The sequence below is a fragment of the Oncorhynchus tshawytscha genome, linkage group LG22 (assembly GCF_018296145.1).
Source record: "Oncorhynchus tshawytscha isolate Ot180627B linkage group LG22, Otsh_v2.0, whole genome shotgun sequence".
Lineage (NCBI taxonomy): Eukaryota > Metazoa > Chordata > Actinopteri > Salmoniformes > Salmonidae > Oncorhynchus > Oncorhynchus tshawytscha.
This window is the reverse complement of record NC_056450.1, coordinates 15,067,556-15,085,489: the sequence shown is the minus strand read 5'-3', so window position 1 is coordinate 15,085,489 and position 17,934 is coordinate 15,067,556. Positions and strand designations below refer to the sequence as shown.

Below are 17,934 nucleotides of genomic sequence, written 5' to 3'. Positions count from 1 at the left end.
CAAGCATCCCATATAGCATTTGCCTTGCAAACATGGCGGCCTCTCAACAGGAGCAAAACAGCAGGAACGTTCCTGTTGATACATCAACATCTAATGCACATCAACAACAAGGAGAGAGGAAATCAGGGGCTATATCTTTTGGTTTTAGCAAAACTGTAAGTAAATTAAAATCTAGTCGGGATGAAGCGATCAACGCAGATGAGCGAGATTATTTAACCGGAGTCGATGGGAAAGAATTGCTAAGGTAAGCTAACGTTAGTTAGCTTCTAATGTTGGTGTCTAAATACAGTTGCATTAATACATATTGTTGCCTAGTAGTCAGCTAATAACGTTACTAGCCTGTATGTTGAATAAACATGTTGCTGTCCCTTTATGTATTCGTTAGTTAGCTATGTATTTCGCCACCGGTAGGAAAGACTACGGTTAAGAAACTCTTCGCCGGTAGAGTTGTAGCTACATGCCGGTAGCTACATTTCTTCTTTGGTATTATGGCGGTCCGCAAACAAATATTGGTGCATGTTACTATTCTGTAGTAGCATTGGCTACTATTCCCGTGTATGAATTCATGACACTTTGTGAACAATTGCCATACCAACTAACCCTGGCTGCACCCATTAAAACATCTACACAATTCCACAAATTTGGACCTATCTGATCCTACTCAAGGCCAGCAGCCTGGGAGGATGGGACACTATTGGTCAAAACATGTAACTTTTCTGCAGTAAAATGTTGTACCTATTCTCTGTGAGTTTTACATTCCAATCCTGCGGTACAATTGACATCCATGGCCATTAACGCCAAAAAAAAAAAAAAAAACTTACGGAAGCACATGCTATTCCTATCACTCTCTACTGGCCTCTGCCTACTCACAGGAATCCTCTTAGGATCCCTCACCCTGGACCAGTCTTCTTCTATACTACTCTCTTCACTGCCTCAGCATACGACACCTCTTGCACTACTCTTATCCTGGCAACCTGAACCTGCCTTTCTCTCTCTGGGCAGCTGTGATATCCAGCACCATTGGTACCTGTACAGTTTACACACACTATTTTTTTCCACCAATACACATTCCTTTGTCTCATGTCCTCCTGCACACCTCTCACATTTAGGGGTTTCCCTCCATGCTTCCACATGACCATAAGCTTGACACCTAAAACGGCGTAATGGATTTGGGATAAAAACTCTCATGGAATAACTGACACGTCCTAACTTGACTTTATCTCGTAAAGCCTGCATCAAAACTCAAGAGTACAGACCGTGTCTTGTGTGTTTCACACCGCTCTCCAACTGGTTTGCATCGCACCAAATGGCAGGTGTCGCAGACACCGGGAAGCTTCAACATCAGTTGATCCTCATCAACACTTAACGCCACTCCAGTTATCACTCCTTTCAACGGCGCCCTGCTCCAGAGGAAAGCAAGTCACAGTTCTTGTCCCCAGTAACGTAGTGCAGAGCGCACGCTCCTAGTGGACAGCATAAACGCATAAAATTCCACTTTGAGTCACTTTCACCCACCCAACATTCCCCAACCTAACACCACATATGGATCTGCCAGAAGGCAATGATCCATTCTCTCTAAAAATCTCACTCACACTGGGCCAGAATCAACTCGGGACAAGGCTCAAACTTGGTGGTCTTCACCCCACTTGCCCCCGCAGTTAATTAATCTTCTCTCGTCATGTTCAATTTCCTTCTGTAGCTCTTCCAAAAGGTATGTGTGATCCACCACTCCATATTCACTCAAGATATGTTCCACCTTTTTGTTTCTGTCCACCGTCTTCACCTTCATCAGATCTTCCAGAAGGCGGGTGCATTCCCCCATTCCATATTTACTTACAATGTGTTCCACTTTTCTCCTTTTTTTCATGTCCATTACCCCCACCTCATAGCCACAATGTCCATCCATAGCTACATTTCTTCTTCTTTGGGTTATATAGTGAACTACACGCAAAAAGGTGTATTGTCACCACCAACTGTGTGGGATGAAAATAAAATATCCTAAAAGACAAATGTGGATTAAAAAAACTCATACTGTCTACCTGAAAATCACTCATCGACATGCTCCATGCCTCATCTGTTAAAACGAATTATCCATGTCAAATCCCTACACAGTAGGAGCCTAGGAGGACAGCACATCTTCCATCGCCAATAACCTTTGTAAATCTTCCGCTGTGAATTCCTGAAGCTCCAGATATTTTCCTGCTGCCCCAGATACCTTCCTGCCGCAGCCACAATGATGTCCTATTTCTTTGAGTTCCTTTATACTTGAGCCGTGCAGTTTATCACAGTTGCATTGAACGCCACAACATCCACTTTCTTTATGTACATCATGCCCAGTTCTCTTGGTTGACAAATAGCCCTATTCACTATGGGCGTTGCTGCATCTACTATCATTTCTTCAACTTCACTTGCTCTTTGGAGATCCGACGGACCGCCCTAACTTTTGCCTCATCAACCTCCTTCACCCTTACAGGGCACTCCATGAACTCTATTGCAAAATGGATGTTCTTCACTCCAATCTTCTGTATACTCCACCAGCCTGCACACACTTAAAACATGGTCAAATTCTTTACAATTCCTGCACTGTAATGGTTTGGGGACAAATGCTCTTAATGCATACCTCAGCTTTAGGGAGGTGCTCATCATCAAAAAAAAACATAGAACCGACAAATTCTAGAACCAAAATAATTTCTTTGAGTGTGTACTGTATTATATGGACTGGAATTACACACATCATTCAAACGCACTTCGTTCAAAAGCAGAAGAGAACATGCAATTCTGGTTCAGCACGTGTAGCCTACAGAGTTACAAGCATTTGCGAATTTGATTTTAATTTTGAAATATAATAGGGCCTATTTGTACAGTGCGTTCGGAAAGTATTCAGACCCCTTCCCTTTTTCCACATTTTGTTACATTACAGCCTTATTCTAAAATGGATTTAATAAATAAATCCTCATCAATACCTCATGATAAAGCAAAAACAGTTTTTAATATAAAAGTTTTTCAAATGTGTTAAAAAATAAAAACGGATACCTTATTTACAGACATATTCAGACCCTTTGCTGTGAGACTCGAAATTGAGCTCAGGTGCATCCTGTTTCCATTGATCATCCTTGAGATGTTTCTACAACTTGATTGGAGTCCACCTGTGGTAAATTAAATTCATTGGACATGATTTGGAATGGCACACACCTGTCTATATAAATGTCCGACAGTTGTCAGTGCATGTCAGAGCAAAAACCAAGCCATGAGGTCAAAGGAATTGTAAAATAGAGCTCCGAGACTGGATTGTGTCGAGGCGCAGATCTGGGGCAGGGTACGACAACATTTCTGCAGCATTGAAGGTCCCCAAGAACGCAGTGGCCTCCATCATTCTTAAGTGGAAGAAGTTTGGAACCACCAAGACTCTTCCTAGAGCTGGCCGCCTGGCCAAACTGAGCAATGATTGGAGAAGGGCCTTGGTCAGGGAGGTGACCAAGAAACCGATGGTCACTCTGACAGAGCTGCGGAGTTCCTCTGAACTTTCCAGAAGGACAACCATCTCTGCAGCACTCAACCAGGCCTTTATGGTAGAGTGGCCAGACGGAAGCCACTCCTCAGGGCCAAAAAGGCACCTCAAGGACTCTGACCATGAGAAACAAGATTCTCTGGTCTGATGAAACCCAGATTGAACACTTTGGCCTGAATGCCAAGTGTCACGTCTGGAGGAAACCAGGCACCGCTTATCGTCTGGCCAATACCATCCCTACGGTGAAGCATGGTGGTGGCAGCATCATGCTGTGGGGATGCTTTTTTTCAGTGGCAGGGACTGAGATCCTTGATGAAAACCTGCTCCAGAGTGCTCAGGACCTCAGACTGGGGTGAAGGTTCACTTTCCAACAGGACAACAACGCTAAGCACACAGCCAAGACAATGCAGGAGTGGCTTCGGGACAAGTGTCTGAATGTCCTTGAGTGGCCTAGACAGAGCCCGGACTTGAACGCGATCGAATATCTCTGGAGAGGCCTGAAAATAGCTGTGCAGCGACGCTCCCCATCCAACCTGACAGAGCTTGAGAGGATCTGCAGAGAAGAATAGGAGAGCCTCCCCAAATACAGGTGTCCCAAGTTTATAGCGTCGTACCTCAAAAGACTCAAGGCTGTAATTGCTGCCAAAGGTGCTTCAATAAAGTACTGAGTAAAGGGTCTGAATACTTATGTAAATGTGATATTTAAGTTTTTAATTTGCAAAAATGTATGAAACCAGTTTTTGCTTTGTCATTATGGGGTGTTGTGTGTAGATTTGATGAGGGGGAAAAAAAAACACGAATCCAATTTAGAATAGAGCTGTCATGTAACAAAATGTGGAAAAAGTCAAGGGGTCTGAATACTTTCTGAATGCACTGTATAATTAGTAGGCTGACTCGTGTATATACCTTTTCATTATATTTCCCCTAAAGTTATTAGCCTACCTTTCTCTATTGCTGCTTCTTTCCTTCCTCACTTTAGTTGAAACAAGTTTTGTTGTCCTTATCTTCATTCTAATGACATCCTTGAATAGTATAGGGCTAGAATTAAATGCAGAAGGCTTTCACTTGTCTTCACAGATTGAATGGTTATGGGTCTGAATAAATAACTGCCAAAGCCTACCGCCATCGAGCGTCTCTTGGCTGCTGTATTTTACATTCAGCAAAAAAAAGAGCTTGCTTCCCTCTTCCAATAGTCTATTTGTATAAGAAATGGTGAAAAAACAATGTCCAGTAAGCTATTCGAGTCTAGCTTTTCCTGTATGAGACTCCAAGAGTTAAGGAGTGTTCTTTAAGGAGAGGCCAGCGGAGTACAGGTGCTTGCGTATTGCGCATGAGACAAAGGTTAGAAGCTTGAAGTCGGACGTTTACATACACTTTAGCCAAATACATTTAAACTCAGTTTTTCACAATTCCTGACATTTAATCCCAGCAAAAATGCCCTGTTTTTTAGGTCAGTTAGGATCACCACTTTATTTTAAGAATGTGAAATGTCAGAATAATAGTAGAGAATTATTTATTTCAGCTTTTATTTCTTTCATCACATTCCCAGTGGGTCAGATGTTTACATACACTCAATTAGTATTTGGTAGCATTGCCTTTAAATTGTATAACTTGGGTCAAAGGTTTCGGGTAGCCTTCCACAAGCTTCACACAATAAGTTAGGTGAATTTTGGCCCATTCCTCCCAACAGAGGTGGTGTAACTGAGTCAGGTTTGTAGGCCTCCTTGCTCGCACACACCTTTTTAGTTCTGCTCACAAATTTTCTATAGGATTGAGGTCAGGGCTTTGTGATGGCCACTCCAATACCTTGACTTTGTTGTCCTTAAGCCATTTTGCCACAACTTTGGAAGTATGTTTGGGGTCGTTGTCCATTTGGAAGACCCATTTGCGACCAAGCTTTAACTTCCTGACTGATGTCTTGAGATGTTGCTTCAATATATCCACATAATTTTCCTATCTCATGATGCCATCTATTTTGTGAAGTGCACCAGACCCTCCTGTAGCAAAGCACCCCTACAACATGATGCTGTCACCCCCGTGCTTCACAGTTGGGATGGTGTTCTTGTGCTTGCAAGCCTCCCCCTTTTTCCTCCAAACATAACGATGGTCATTATGCCCAAACAGTTATTTTTTTTGTTTCATCAGACCAGAGGACATTTCTCCAAAAAGTATGATCTTTGTCCCCATGTGCGGTTCCAACCGTAGTCTGGCTTTTTTTATGGCAGTTTTGGAGCAGTGGCTTCTTCCTTGCTGAGCGGTCTTTCAGGTTATGTCGATATAGGACTTGTTTTACTGTGGATATAGATACTTTTGTACCCGTTTCCTCTAGCATCTTCACAAGGTCCTTTGCAGTTGTTCTGGGATTGATTTGCACTCTTCACATCAAAGTACGTTCATCTCTAGGAGACGGAACGCATCTCCTTCCTGAGCGGTATGATGGCTGCGTGGTCCCATGATGTTTATACTTGTGTACTATTGTTTGTACAGATGAATGTGGTACCTTCAGGTGTTTGGAAATTGCTCCCAAGGATGAACCAGACTTGTGGAGGTCTACAATTTTTTTTTTCTGATTTCTTTTGATTTTCCAATGATGTCAAGCAAAGATTCACTGAGTTTGAAGGTAGGCATTGAAATACATTCACAGGTACACCTTCAATTGACTCAAATGATGTCAATTAGCCTATCAGAAGCTTCTAAAGCCATGACATAATTTTCTGGAATTTTCCAAGCTGTTTAAAGGCATAGTTAACTTAGTGTATGTAAACTTCTGACCCCACTGCAATTGTGATACAGGGAAATAATCTCTGTTAACAATTGTTGGAAAAATTACTTGTCATGCACAAAGTAGATATCCTAATCGACTTGCCCAAACTATAGTTTGTTAACAAGAAATTTGTGGAGTGGTTGAAACACTTGGAGTCATTAAAACTTGTTTATGTAAACTTCCAACTTGCTGTGCCTTTTCCTCCATCCTCTCTCCTCCGTGACATGGAAACCTGTAAGTGTTCGAGGAGATGTCAATTCGTAAGTAGACTAACTGAAGAGTGTCCTCCCCTCCTCGACGGAACCTCTGAGACGCAAGCAAGACATAGAAAGAATAAGGCTGTGACCTTGCGATTTCTCTTCAAAATAGAGGTCCCGCAATGAAGATGGTAAAAAATAATAATGGTCGAAATTTGTAAAATGTTATTAGGAAATGTTAGCAGACGTAGAATTTTATTTAACAATATCAAAAAAGGAAAATAGTTAATAGCCTTTTATTATTATTATTATTATTATTATTATTATTATTATAATCAACTTTAGAAAACACATTTAAATCACTTTGTTATTTAGCCCATTCACATTGCACGATGTTCAGTATGTTTTACACAAGCCATTTTTGTCCACATTCACCAGAACAACTGCCCCCTCTCATTTAACCCACAAAGTTCAAGGCTGACCTCGGTACTGCAGGCATTGTTTGCAGAGAACAGAATCCCCCATTATAGTGAAGGGGAAAATGGTAATCTTCGTGGTCCATCTTCATGTAAATAAATACATTTCTTGAAGACAATCACAGTACCAATAATTGCTTCTATTACATCAGATGTATGTCCTTGAACCAATTATTTTAAAGAAGTTATAAGGAAAAGTAATAAGGATAATTGACTTTGTATCTAATGGCAGCCTGCAGTATTTTTATTTTACTAGGCAAGTCAGTTAAGAACAAATTCTTATTTTCAATGACGGCCTAGGAACAGTGGGTTAACTGCCTGTTCAGGGGCAGAACGACAGATTTGTACCTTGTCAGCTCGGGGATTCGAACTTGCAACCTTTCAGTTACTAGTCCAACGCTCTAACCACTAGGCTACCCTGCCACCCTATCTTAAGATACTCAACTTTCTGGAGTAGCTTAAACTCAAATGTATGTCTCCATAAATTTACCACATTAGACACCATCTTAACCGACTCCCTTGGCTTCAAATGCACTATTGAGTCTACACATAGGAATGAATGGTGTCACGTGATCGATGGCTTTGTCCATTCATATAAACAGTCATTGACGTTCCCCTCTCGCGCCTCTCCTCGATTTACCTTTGTGTCCTCCTTTTGAAATGGGTCAATCTAATTGAGAAAAGGCCTGGGGGTGCGTCCCAATATCTACTTTCTCCTGAAATGTGTACAATCCCTCACTACTTCCCAAAAATCTGGATTGGTGGAGCCATGGGCTCGTGGGAATTTTCACGATATCTCTTATACCAGTCATTTCCTTTCAAGTCAGTGAAGGAAAGCAAACCAGTGCACCCTTTGGGAGGAAGGAGAGATAATTGGGACATAGCTTTGCAAAGGCTAATTGTTGTCTAGTTAGTAAATTCCTTCTACCTCCTTTGTCTGTCTTAGTATCAAGCCTGTGGAGAAGCCGAAGGAGCTGATCATTCCACTCATCCAAAGGAATCGCTGGTGCAGCAGGCAGGAAAACAGAGCTGGCCAGGTCCAGGGGCACGGTGATGGAGGGGGGGATAAGGCCAAAACACAACCCCCGTCTCAGGAGCAGGACTCAGTGGAATCACAGGCTGTCAAAGAAATTATTGAAGGTGCATGTCTGTGTGTCAGCTTCAGTTACTACTTCAGTAGTACTCAGAAATTAGCACCTTATCCTAATGTTGTGAATCCACTGTTAATACTTGAATCACTCTTTCAATATCACATCTCTCTATCAGAATCTCAGAGGCAGCTTGACCAGTGGAAAAATGGGGACCAAGCAGACCCCAACCTCACCATCCCCCTGCTGATGCAGAACCAGGCTCCACAGGGGTTTGAGGATGGAGACCACATCAAGGTGGATCTGCGACCAGAGTCTGTAAGTATGGGGCGAGGGTCAGAGGAACCTTATCCGTTACCGTCTGGTTCTTGGGTCTTGTTGTGTCAATAGACTGAAGTAAATTCAATGCATTTTCACAGCAAATGTTATGTGTGAAGTCAAATTAGGACGGGCAACTTTAACAGAGGGCGACTGAAAGTTATGTCAGGTTACGAGAGAGAAGTTGATTCCAAAACAGAGATGGAAAGTTATGATAAGCATGAGTGAATGAGAGCGCGATAGATTAACAAGTGTGTGAAAGTCAGATCAACAGAATGTCTGCGATGACAGATGGAGGTGGACTGACCAGTTTAACTGGGACTGAAACCAGAGACTGTGAAAGTGCTGACCGCAGGATATTTCCACCAAACCGAACCGTGCCAACAGAGAAGTGTGTGTGTGCATGACACGTACTCACTTCAAATCTGACAGCGTCTTACGAACGAGATGACACTGGCTTGCCCTCCCTCTCCCTAGAGACCAACAGTCATCTTCATCTCTTCCTCATCGCCCATCCGCCACCCTCTCATCACTGTCATCTCACATCTGTCTTGACTCTAGATACAGTGCCTTCAGAAAGTATTCATACCCCTTGACATTTTTCCACATTTTGATGTTACAGCCTGAATTTAAAATTGATTACATTTAAAAAAAAAAAAAAAAATTGTCACTGACCTACAGACAATGCCTCATAATGTCATTTCAATTATGTTTTTCGAATAAAAAAAAAAGGTTAATAACTATTCAACCCCCTTTGTTATGGAAAGCCTAAATAACTTCAGGAGTAAACATGTGCTTAACAAGTCACATAATGAGTTGCATGGACTCTGTGTGTGTGCAAAAATATTGTTTAACATTGTTTTTTTAATGACTACCTCATCTCTGTACCCCACACATACAATTATCTGTAAGGTCCCTCAGTCAAGCAGTGAATTTCAAACACAGATTCGACCAGGAAGGTTTTCCAATGCCTCGCAAAGGGCACCTTTTGGTAGATGGGGAATATATACAGTGGGGCAAAAAAATATTTGGTCAGCCACCAATTGTGCAAGTTCTCCTACTTAAAAAGATGCGAGAGGCCTGTAATTTTCATCATAGGTACACTTCAACTATGACAGACAAAATGAGGGGGAAAAATCCAGAAAATCACATTGTAGGATTTTTAATGAATTTATTTGCAAATTGTGGTGGAAAATAAGTATTTGGTCAATAACAAAAGTTTATCTCAATACTTTGTTAATATACCCTTTGTTGGCAATGACAGAGGTCAAAACGTTTTCTGTAAGTCTTCAAGGTTTTCACACACTGTTGCTGGTATTTTGGCACATTCCTCCATGCAGATCTCCTCTAGAGCAGTGATGTTTTGGGGCTGTTGCTGGGCAACACGGACTTTCAACTCCCTCCAAAGATTTTCTATGGGGTTGAGATCTGGAGACTGGCTAGGCCACTCCAGGACCTTGAAATGCTTCTTACGAAGCCACTCCTTCGTTGCCCGGGTGGTGTGTTTGGGATCATTGTCATGCTGAAAGACCCACACACGTTTCATCTTCAATGCCCTTGCTGATGGAAGGAGGTTTTCACTCAAAATCTCACGATACATGGCCCCATTCATTCTTTCCTTTACACGGATCAGTCGTCCTGGTCCCTTTGCAGAAAAACTGCCCCAAAGCACAATGTTTCCACCCCCATGCTTCACAGTAGGTATGGTGTTCTTTGGATGCAACTCAGCATTCTTTGTCCTCCAAACATGACGAGTTGAGTTTTTACCTAAAAGTTCTATTTTGGTTTCATCTGACCATATGACATTCTCCCAATCTTCTTCTGGATCATCCAAATGCTCTCTAGCAAACTTCAGATGGGCCTGGACATGTACTGGCTTAAGCAGGGGGACACGTCTGGCACTGCAGGATTTGAGTCCCTGGCGGCGTAGTGTGTTACTGATGGTAGGCTTTGTTACTTTGGTCCCTGCTCTCTGCAGGTCATTCACTAGGTCCCCCCCATGTGGTTCTGGGATTTTTGCTCACCGTTCTTGTGATCATTTTGACCCCAAGGGGTGAGATCTTGCGTGGTCTTGTATGTCTTCCATTTCCTAATTATTGCTCCCACAGTTGATTTCTTCAAACCAAGCTGCTTACCTATTGCAGATTCAGTCTTCCCAGCCTGGTGCAGGTCTACAATTTTGTTTCTGGTGTCCTTTGACAGCTCTTTGGTCTTGGCCATAGTGTAGTTTGGAGTGTGACTGTTTGAGGTTGTGGAGATGTGTCTTTTATACTTATAACAAGTTCAAACAGGTGCCATTAATACAGGTAACGAGTGGAGGACAGAGGAGCCTCTTAAAGAAGAAGTTACAGGTCTGTGAGAGCCAGAAATCTTGCTTGTTTGTAGGTGACCAAATACTTATTTTCCACCATAATTTGCAAATAAATTCATTAAAAATCCTACAATGTGATTTTCTGGATTTTCTTTTCTCATTTTGTCTGTCATAGTTGAAGTGTACCTATGATGAAAATTACAGGCCTCATCTTTTTAAGTGGGAGAACTTGCATAATTGGTGGCTGACTAAATACTTTTTTGCCCCACTGTATACATATTTTTAAAGCAGACATTGAACATCCCTTTGAGCATGGTGAAGTTATTAATTTCACTTTGGATGGTGCATCACTACACTCAGTCACAACAATGATACAGGCATCTTTCCTAACTACGTTTGCCAGAGAGGAAGGAAACTGCTCGGGGATTTCACCATGAGGCCAATGGTGACTTTAAAACAGTTATAGAGTTTTAATGATTTGATAGAAAACTGAGGATGGATCAACAACATTGAAGTTACTCTACAATACTAACCTAATTGACAGTGAAAAGAAGGAAGCCTGAGGCATATTAAACTATTCCAAAACATGCATCCTGTTTGCAAAAAGGTACTAAATTAATACTGCCAAAAATGTGGCAAAGCAATTAACTTTTTGTTCTGAATACAAAGTGTTGTGTTTGGGGCAAATACAACACATTCTTGCTCACACTCTTGCTGTGTTGTTGTACATGTCGAACTGCTTTTGTTTATCTTGGCCAGGTCACAATTGTAAATGAGAACCTGTACTCAACTTGCCTACCTGGTTAAATAAAGGTGAAATAAAAAATAAATACCCCAGTATCTCTACTTGCACATTCATCTTCTGCACATTCTCCCATTCCAGTGTTTATTAATTGCTATATTGTAATTACTTTGCCACCATGGCCTATTTATTGCCTTACCTCCCTTATCCTACCTCATTTGCACATGCTGTATATAGACTTTTTCTGCTGTATTATTGATTGTATGTTTGCTCTCTTGTATGTTTGTCCATGTGTAACTCTGTGTTGTTGTATGTGTCGAACTGCTTTGCTTTATCTTGGCCAGGTCGCAATTGTAAATAACTTGTTCTCAACTAGCCTACCTGGTTAAATAAAGGTGAAATAATGACAAATTAAAAAACATTACAGAGTACCACTCTACATATTTTCAAGCATAAGTGGTGGCTGCATCATGTTCTGGGTATGCTTGTAATCACTAAGGACTGGGGAGTTTTTCCAAGACAAAAAATAAACTAAGGGAGCTAAGCACAGAAAAAATCCTAGAGGAAAACCTGGTTCAGTCTGCTTTCCACCAGACTGTGGGAAATGAATTCTACAAAGTATTGACTGGGGGTGTGAATACTTATGTAAATGAGATTTCAGTATTTCATTTTCTAAAAGTCACTTTGTCATTATGGGTTATTGTGTGTAGATGGGTGAGAATTCTTCTTTATTTATTTTGAATGCAGGCTGTAACACAACAATGTGGAATAAGTCAAGGGGTATGAATACTTTCTGAATGCACCGTATTAGGGAGGGGCTGAGGAGCTGGCTCATTCCACCTCTATGCTTCTCCCACTATTGTGTGATCCCAGCTTCCTCTAGAGCAGACATAGCCCATAAGGGAGCTAGTGAGGAGCATGGCACTGGGACAGACAGCACCCACAATAATGACAGTGGCATGTCTCTACAATGCTGTGATGTGGTTGGTGACCTCAGTCAACTTGGTCTGACTGAGTCTGTCAGCCTAGAGCCAAAGGATTGTATAACAACAACATTGCAATCAGCTATTTCTGTCTGTGTATGGAGTCCGGACATACACAAGCATCTGTCAGTCTATAGAAACACTATCTGGCAGGCTGACACAAGTGACAATCAGATGTACAGAGCATTAGACTGTACCAGTAGGTGTGTAAAGAGTGATGTCTGTTTTTCTCACTATCTGAGACGGCATGTAGAATGTGACGTGTGTCTTCAGTCCACAGAGGCAGACTATGACAGTGTTCCCGTGGAGGTGTACGGGTTAGCCATGCTGAAGGGGATGGGCTGGAAGGCCGGAGAGGGCATCGGGCGGACCTTCAAACAGTGCGTATTCTCTCTCATAGTCAGTCTTCATCCCCAATATCCGTGTTATTTTTAATGCCTTTAAAATATCTGGTTTGCTATGTCTGCTTTATTTATAATGCCAATATTATCCACTCTTGTTGCATCAGGTTTTTGGCATCGGACTTATATTACAGAAAATAAGTAATGACATAAGATGATTATGCTGTTTTCTCCAGAGTACAGTAAATAATGTAGTTTTAGTAATGCAATCTTACTGTGGTTGGCCACTGTTGTTTTTAATCTTCAAGCCCATCTGTTTGCTAGTCTGCAAATATAAACCCATTGACTCATAGACATAGGGGTCGACCTCATCCCATTATACTTCCTAGTTCACTCCCACCCAGGGTTGACAGTAAGCCGGAATGGTCCGGTACGAAGTCCCAGCAAAGCAAATAGTGTGGGGTACGCAATACCGGTAAAACATGAGCCTATCACGATCATTAATACACAGATTCCATGAAAACTGTAGGCTATTACACTTTATCATAACCGCATGGAAAATGATCTAATTGACTTGTGTAGACCTAATGAATGGGCAATTGTCAATGTCATTCATAACACTTTTTGGTGTTTTGTAAGTGATGTCTCTCTACTTTTAGGCCTATCAAATGGCACTGTATGGACGCGGGAATTATTTTAGAGGGGAGTAGCCTAATAGTTGGAATAGGAACTGAAGTCTGGACACTGACTGTAGGCCTCACATGTAGCCTATTATAATGTTAACTTCTGCTGAATGAAGTGTTCCTCGCAGTAAAATTACAGAACAAATCTACATTTTGTCTCGGGAATAGGAGTAGAGAAATAGGATTCCTTTCAGCATCTTGAAAGAATGAAAATATGCGCTTAGGGACCTGTTGTGTAGCCTAAACGAGCAATTTCTTTCAGCAACTTTAAAGCTGACAGTTTCATTTTCAACCACATAAAATATGCATCCAAGATTAACTGAAATACTATCAGAAACATGTTGGATCGTTTTCAAAGCTTTTGATTTCCTTGAAACCGGCAAACTGGCATCATTTGGAAATCTCCATTGTCCCTAAATCCTCGCTCCGTGAGAGAAGTAGGAATGAAAGAACTTTACCGATGTCAACTAGATTGTTGATGATGCATTGATCATTCTTTCGATTTATGACATTGTTCTGGGGAGCAAGGCTTTATTTAGAATTCTAGACAAGCATCAAGTAATGACAGAAGAGAAGCTGCATGTAGGCTATCTAATTATAGACAAGTTGACTCACAAAATGTTGGAAATTATAATCAGAAAAATATCTGAATGAGGCTGAAAAACCACCGTCCTTGAGTAACATGCACATGTAGACTACATGAGCCTTTCGATGTAATTGTTTATCAGATTAATGCATGACCGGTTGTGTTTATGCCACATGAAAAGGTAGGCTAATACATTTTAAAAGTGAAATGACAAATCTTGACTATTAGGCCCATAGAGATGCTATGAAATAAATACAGATTCAATGATTAAGCCCATAAAAATAAAGTAGATTTTAAAAAGCTCCTTCACACACAGGAGGGGCCCCGTACCAGGAAGAATCTACTTTCACCCTGCTCCCACCTAATCTCTCTCCCCTCTCGCTCTAGGGATGTGAAGCCCATAGAGCATCAGCTGAGGCCGAAGGGTCTGGGTCTGGGAGCTGACCGCTCTGCTATACGGGACCTGGAGCCCAGCGGGCCCCGGAGGCCTCCCAAGCCAGGTGATGAGCGGAAGGAGGAGACCCTGGTCCTGGGGCCTGGAGGCCATGTGCTGGTGGAGTCTGGAGCACACAAGGACCTGTACGGGAAGGTGAGATATCTGGCTTTGTTTGTCTGGACTCTCTGGAACTACAGAAAGCAACAGAAATCTCCTGAGAACATGACACTGTGGCATATCACTATCTCGTAGGCCATCTTAGGCGTCATATAGTTGTTGTTTCAGAGCAAGACAATTAGCTTTACTTTGCTCACATGTAACTGTCTCTCTACTTGTGCCTTTGCACACTGATGGACTGTTTTGTCTCCCCCTCCTCGCAACACCCCTCCTATTGCCCCAACATTCCTATGTTACAGATTGAAGGAGTTGATCCGGACAATGCACGAGTAGTGGTCAAGCTTGCGATTGGTAGCAAGACTGTGACAATCAGTCAATATGCACTGAAACTGGTTGACCGCACAGAATATGACAAAAACGGCAAAGACCTCAGTAAGTCTCTCCTACCACCATGTCAGTTTTGTGATTGCTCTCTGAAATGACATTGAACCTGTTTACCGTAAAATATTGGAATAATTTAGTTGAGCAAACAGATGTCATACAGGGTCATGGAAATGTTCTTTCCATGACTATTTCCAATATTGTTGTCTTGGCAATACTGAGACACCCACTCACTACATGGATGGAAGGTTCTAGACCAGAACAAGGGGGGAAAAACAGCCGAAGGGCAGACTGGTCTGTTGTTGAGTGATGAGCTGGGCTGATTCCACAGGCTCTCTCTCTCCTTTAGCTAAGTGACATTTGAGCCTCTGTGTGAAAAGGAGCCATATGGCCTTTTACCATTCCAACCCAAAACAGCCATGCTGTCACTGCTCTTATTGTCAGTAATCAGAAGGACCCGTTTCTGGAGTGGAGGGAGGTTCACACATAAGCAATGGCCTTCAAATATACACTGGTACTGTTGTTTGTGAACAGGCAAATTGTACTGCTCTCATGTGGCTTATTTGTTATTGCTGAATAGGTCAATATGTATCGGCACTACCATAGCAATAATGCAGATGAGACTGCTTGATCATTGTGATGAAACTGTTTAATGGAGCCCCCTTGGACTGTTCGTGACGTTGCAATTGTAATAACACTATCTTTCTACCAATCAGGTCGCCTCAGCAGGGCCCACAAAGAGAAGGAGAAAGAGAAGGAGCAGCAGAGACGGGAGGAGAAAGAGAGGAGTAATAAGGAAGAGAGGAAGAAAAGTAGATCTTCTGAGAGGGACAGGGATGGAGGGAAGGACCAGAGAAAAAGGAAACACCGGGATTCTAGTCAGGACAGGTAGAGGATCCTGAAAATATGGGCTGAGGTTGGAAGTGTAGGATTCATTAAAAAATAAAATACAAGAGGTTAACTAATGACTTGGATTATTCATGTTTATGTTGGATTATCGTACTCCTTCATAAATTCTCAATCGAAAGCAATTATTTACTCATACCATTTAATTTGATAACACATAATGAAATGATTTGAGACTAAATAATTGCTTCAAATTGAATTTTTTTGTTGATCACCTTTTCCCTTCTCTCCTTAGAGAGAAGCCCCAGGCAAAGCTACCTCCTGCTGCCCCCTCCTGGCTCCAGAGGGACCTGAAAGTTCGCTTTGTAGATACAGCCTTCAAAGGGGGAAAATACTACAATTCAAAGGTATTAACACTAGGGGCACTGGTACACAATTCATTGCCTGTTGACACTTTACAGCCCACTACAGTTCTGTGTTGTTGATCTTCAGAATCGGTTTAATGAATGTCCTATGCTGTTTTTTGAAGATGCGAATAGAGGATGTCTTGTCACCAAACATCTGTGTGTGTCGTACTGAGGAGGGCAGATTCTTAGATGGTGAGTTCAAGGTTTACTGCTGAATTACATTCTACCTACTCCAACCCATATTCTTTTAACTGGTGTTCCCTCTACTCATCTAATTGTTCCTTCAATGATGCCCTTATGTCTTCATGATAACATAGATGTGAAACAGACGATGCTGGAGACCATTGTGCCAAAGACTGACTCTGAGGACATCATGGTTGTACTTGGCGAACACAGGGGGCAGGTGAGTGAGTGGATGGGTTCATCGTTATCACTTTGCCTGTAAAATATCCATGCGGATTTGTTTCATTACTGGTTGGATTGAAGCAGTACAAAATGTAAAATATTGAAGTGCCTGTAGTTAATGACATGGTGTGTTCCAGATAGGTCGTATTCTCCAGAGGGACCGAGACAGAAGCAGAGCCATGGTGCAGCTGGACAGATATGAGGAGAAAGTCTTCACCCTGGACTATGACTCCATCTGCCATTACGTAGGAGGGGGAGATCACTGACACCCTCCGCTTTTACCATATAACTAGTGATGTACTGTTAAAATATTGGTGGGGGAATAAAGTAACTCTCCCTAAACGTTCGATGCATTTTTCCCACATTAGGAGGGTAAATGCTTGCGCAAAATAAAAAAGTTGCGTAAACCGCAAGAGCGTTTATCCTCCACTTCAACACTGATCTCAACCTGCCCCAAACATCTTACCCGCCCCAAACATATGTCATTTTCATTTTACAAAGTTTGGTCATAAAATGCAAGAGTGTGTATGTACAGTGAGTAACTTTTGTCAGTGTATCTTTGTAATAAAATCATGTCAACAGCAAAGCCATTTTGTCCTTTGTCCTGACTCAAGTGGTAATATTACAACAGTAATGGCATAGTCATGCTGTTGGCAATACAAACACAGTTGAAGTTTACATAGGTTGGAGTCTAACTCATTTTTCAACCACTCCACAAATTTCTTGTTAACAAACTATAGTTTTGCCAAGTCAGTCAGGACATCTACTTTGTGCATGACAAGTCATTTTTCCAACAATTGTTGAGACAGATTTTCACTATATCACAATTCCAGTGGGTCAGAAGTTTACATACACTAAGTTGACTGAAGACCTCAGTCTGGATCAGATGGTGTCAAGCGTGTGTGGCGGCAACCAGGTGAGGAGTACAAAGACAAGTGTGTCTTGTCTACAGTCAAGCATGGTGGTGGGAGTGTCATGGTCAGGGGCTGCATGAGTGCTGCCGGGACTGAGGAGCTACAATTCATTGAGGGAACCATGAATGCCAACATGTACTGTGACATACTGAAGCAGAGCATGATCCCCTCCCTTCGGAGACTGGTCCGCAGGGCAGTATTGCAACATAACGACCAAACACACCTCCAAGACGACCACTGCCTTGCTAAAGAAGCTGAGGGTAAAGGTGATGGACTGGCCAAGCATGTCTCCAGACCTAAACCCTATTGAGCATCTGTGGGGCATCCTCAAACGGAAGGTGGAAGAGTGCAAGGTCTAACATCCACCAGCTCCGTGATGTCATCATGGAGGAGGACTCCAGTGGCAACCTGTGAAGCTCTGGTGAACTCCA

At 42.1% G+C, this 17,934-nt stretch overlaps 1 protein-coding gene across 2 annotated transcripts; it reads left to right on the top strand.

The window, feature by feature from the left end:
- Positions 1-8: 8 nt before the first annotated feature.
- LOC112221903 (G-patch domain and KOW motifs-containing protein) lies at positions 9-17,175 on the top strand. Of its 2 annotated transcripts, none has more exons than XM_024384323.2 (11): positions 9-244; positions 7,892-8,085; positions 8,212-8,351; positions 12,661-12,767; positions 14,385-14,586; positions 14,850-14,982; positions 15,648-15,819; positions 16,073-16,184; positions 16,307-16,376; positions 16,502-16,587; positions 16,731-17,175. In XM_024384323.2, exons 1-11 carry the CDS (start codon positions 33-35, stop codon positions 16,836-16,838), a joined length of 1,536 nt encoding a protein of 511 aa, XP_024240091.1. In that variant the 5' UTR covers positions 9-32; the 3' UTR covers positions 16,839-17,175. The 2 variants fall into 2 exon arrangements, with proteins under 2 accessions (XP_024240091.1, XP_024240090.1); XM_024384322.2 differs by having other exon boundaries at positions 16,727-17,175.
- The last annotated feature ends 759 nt before the right edge of the window (positions 17,176-17,934 follow it).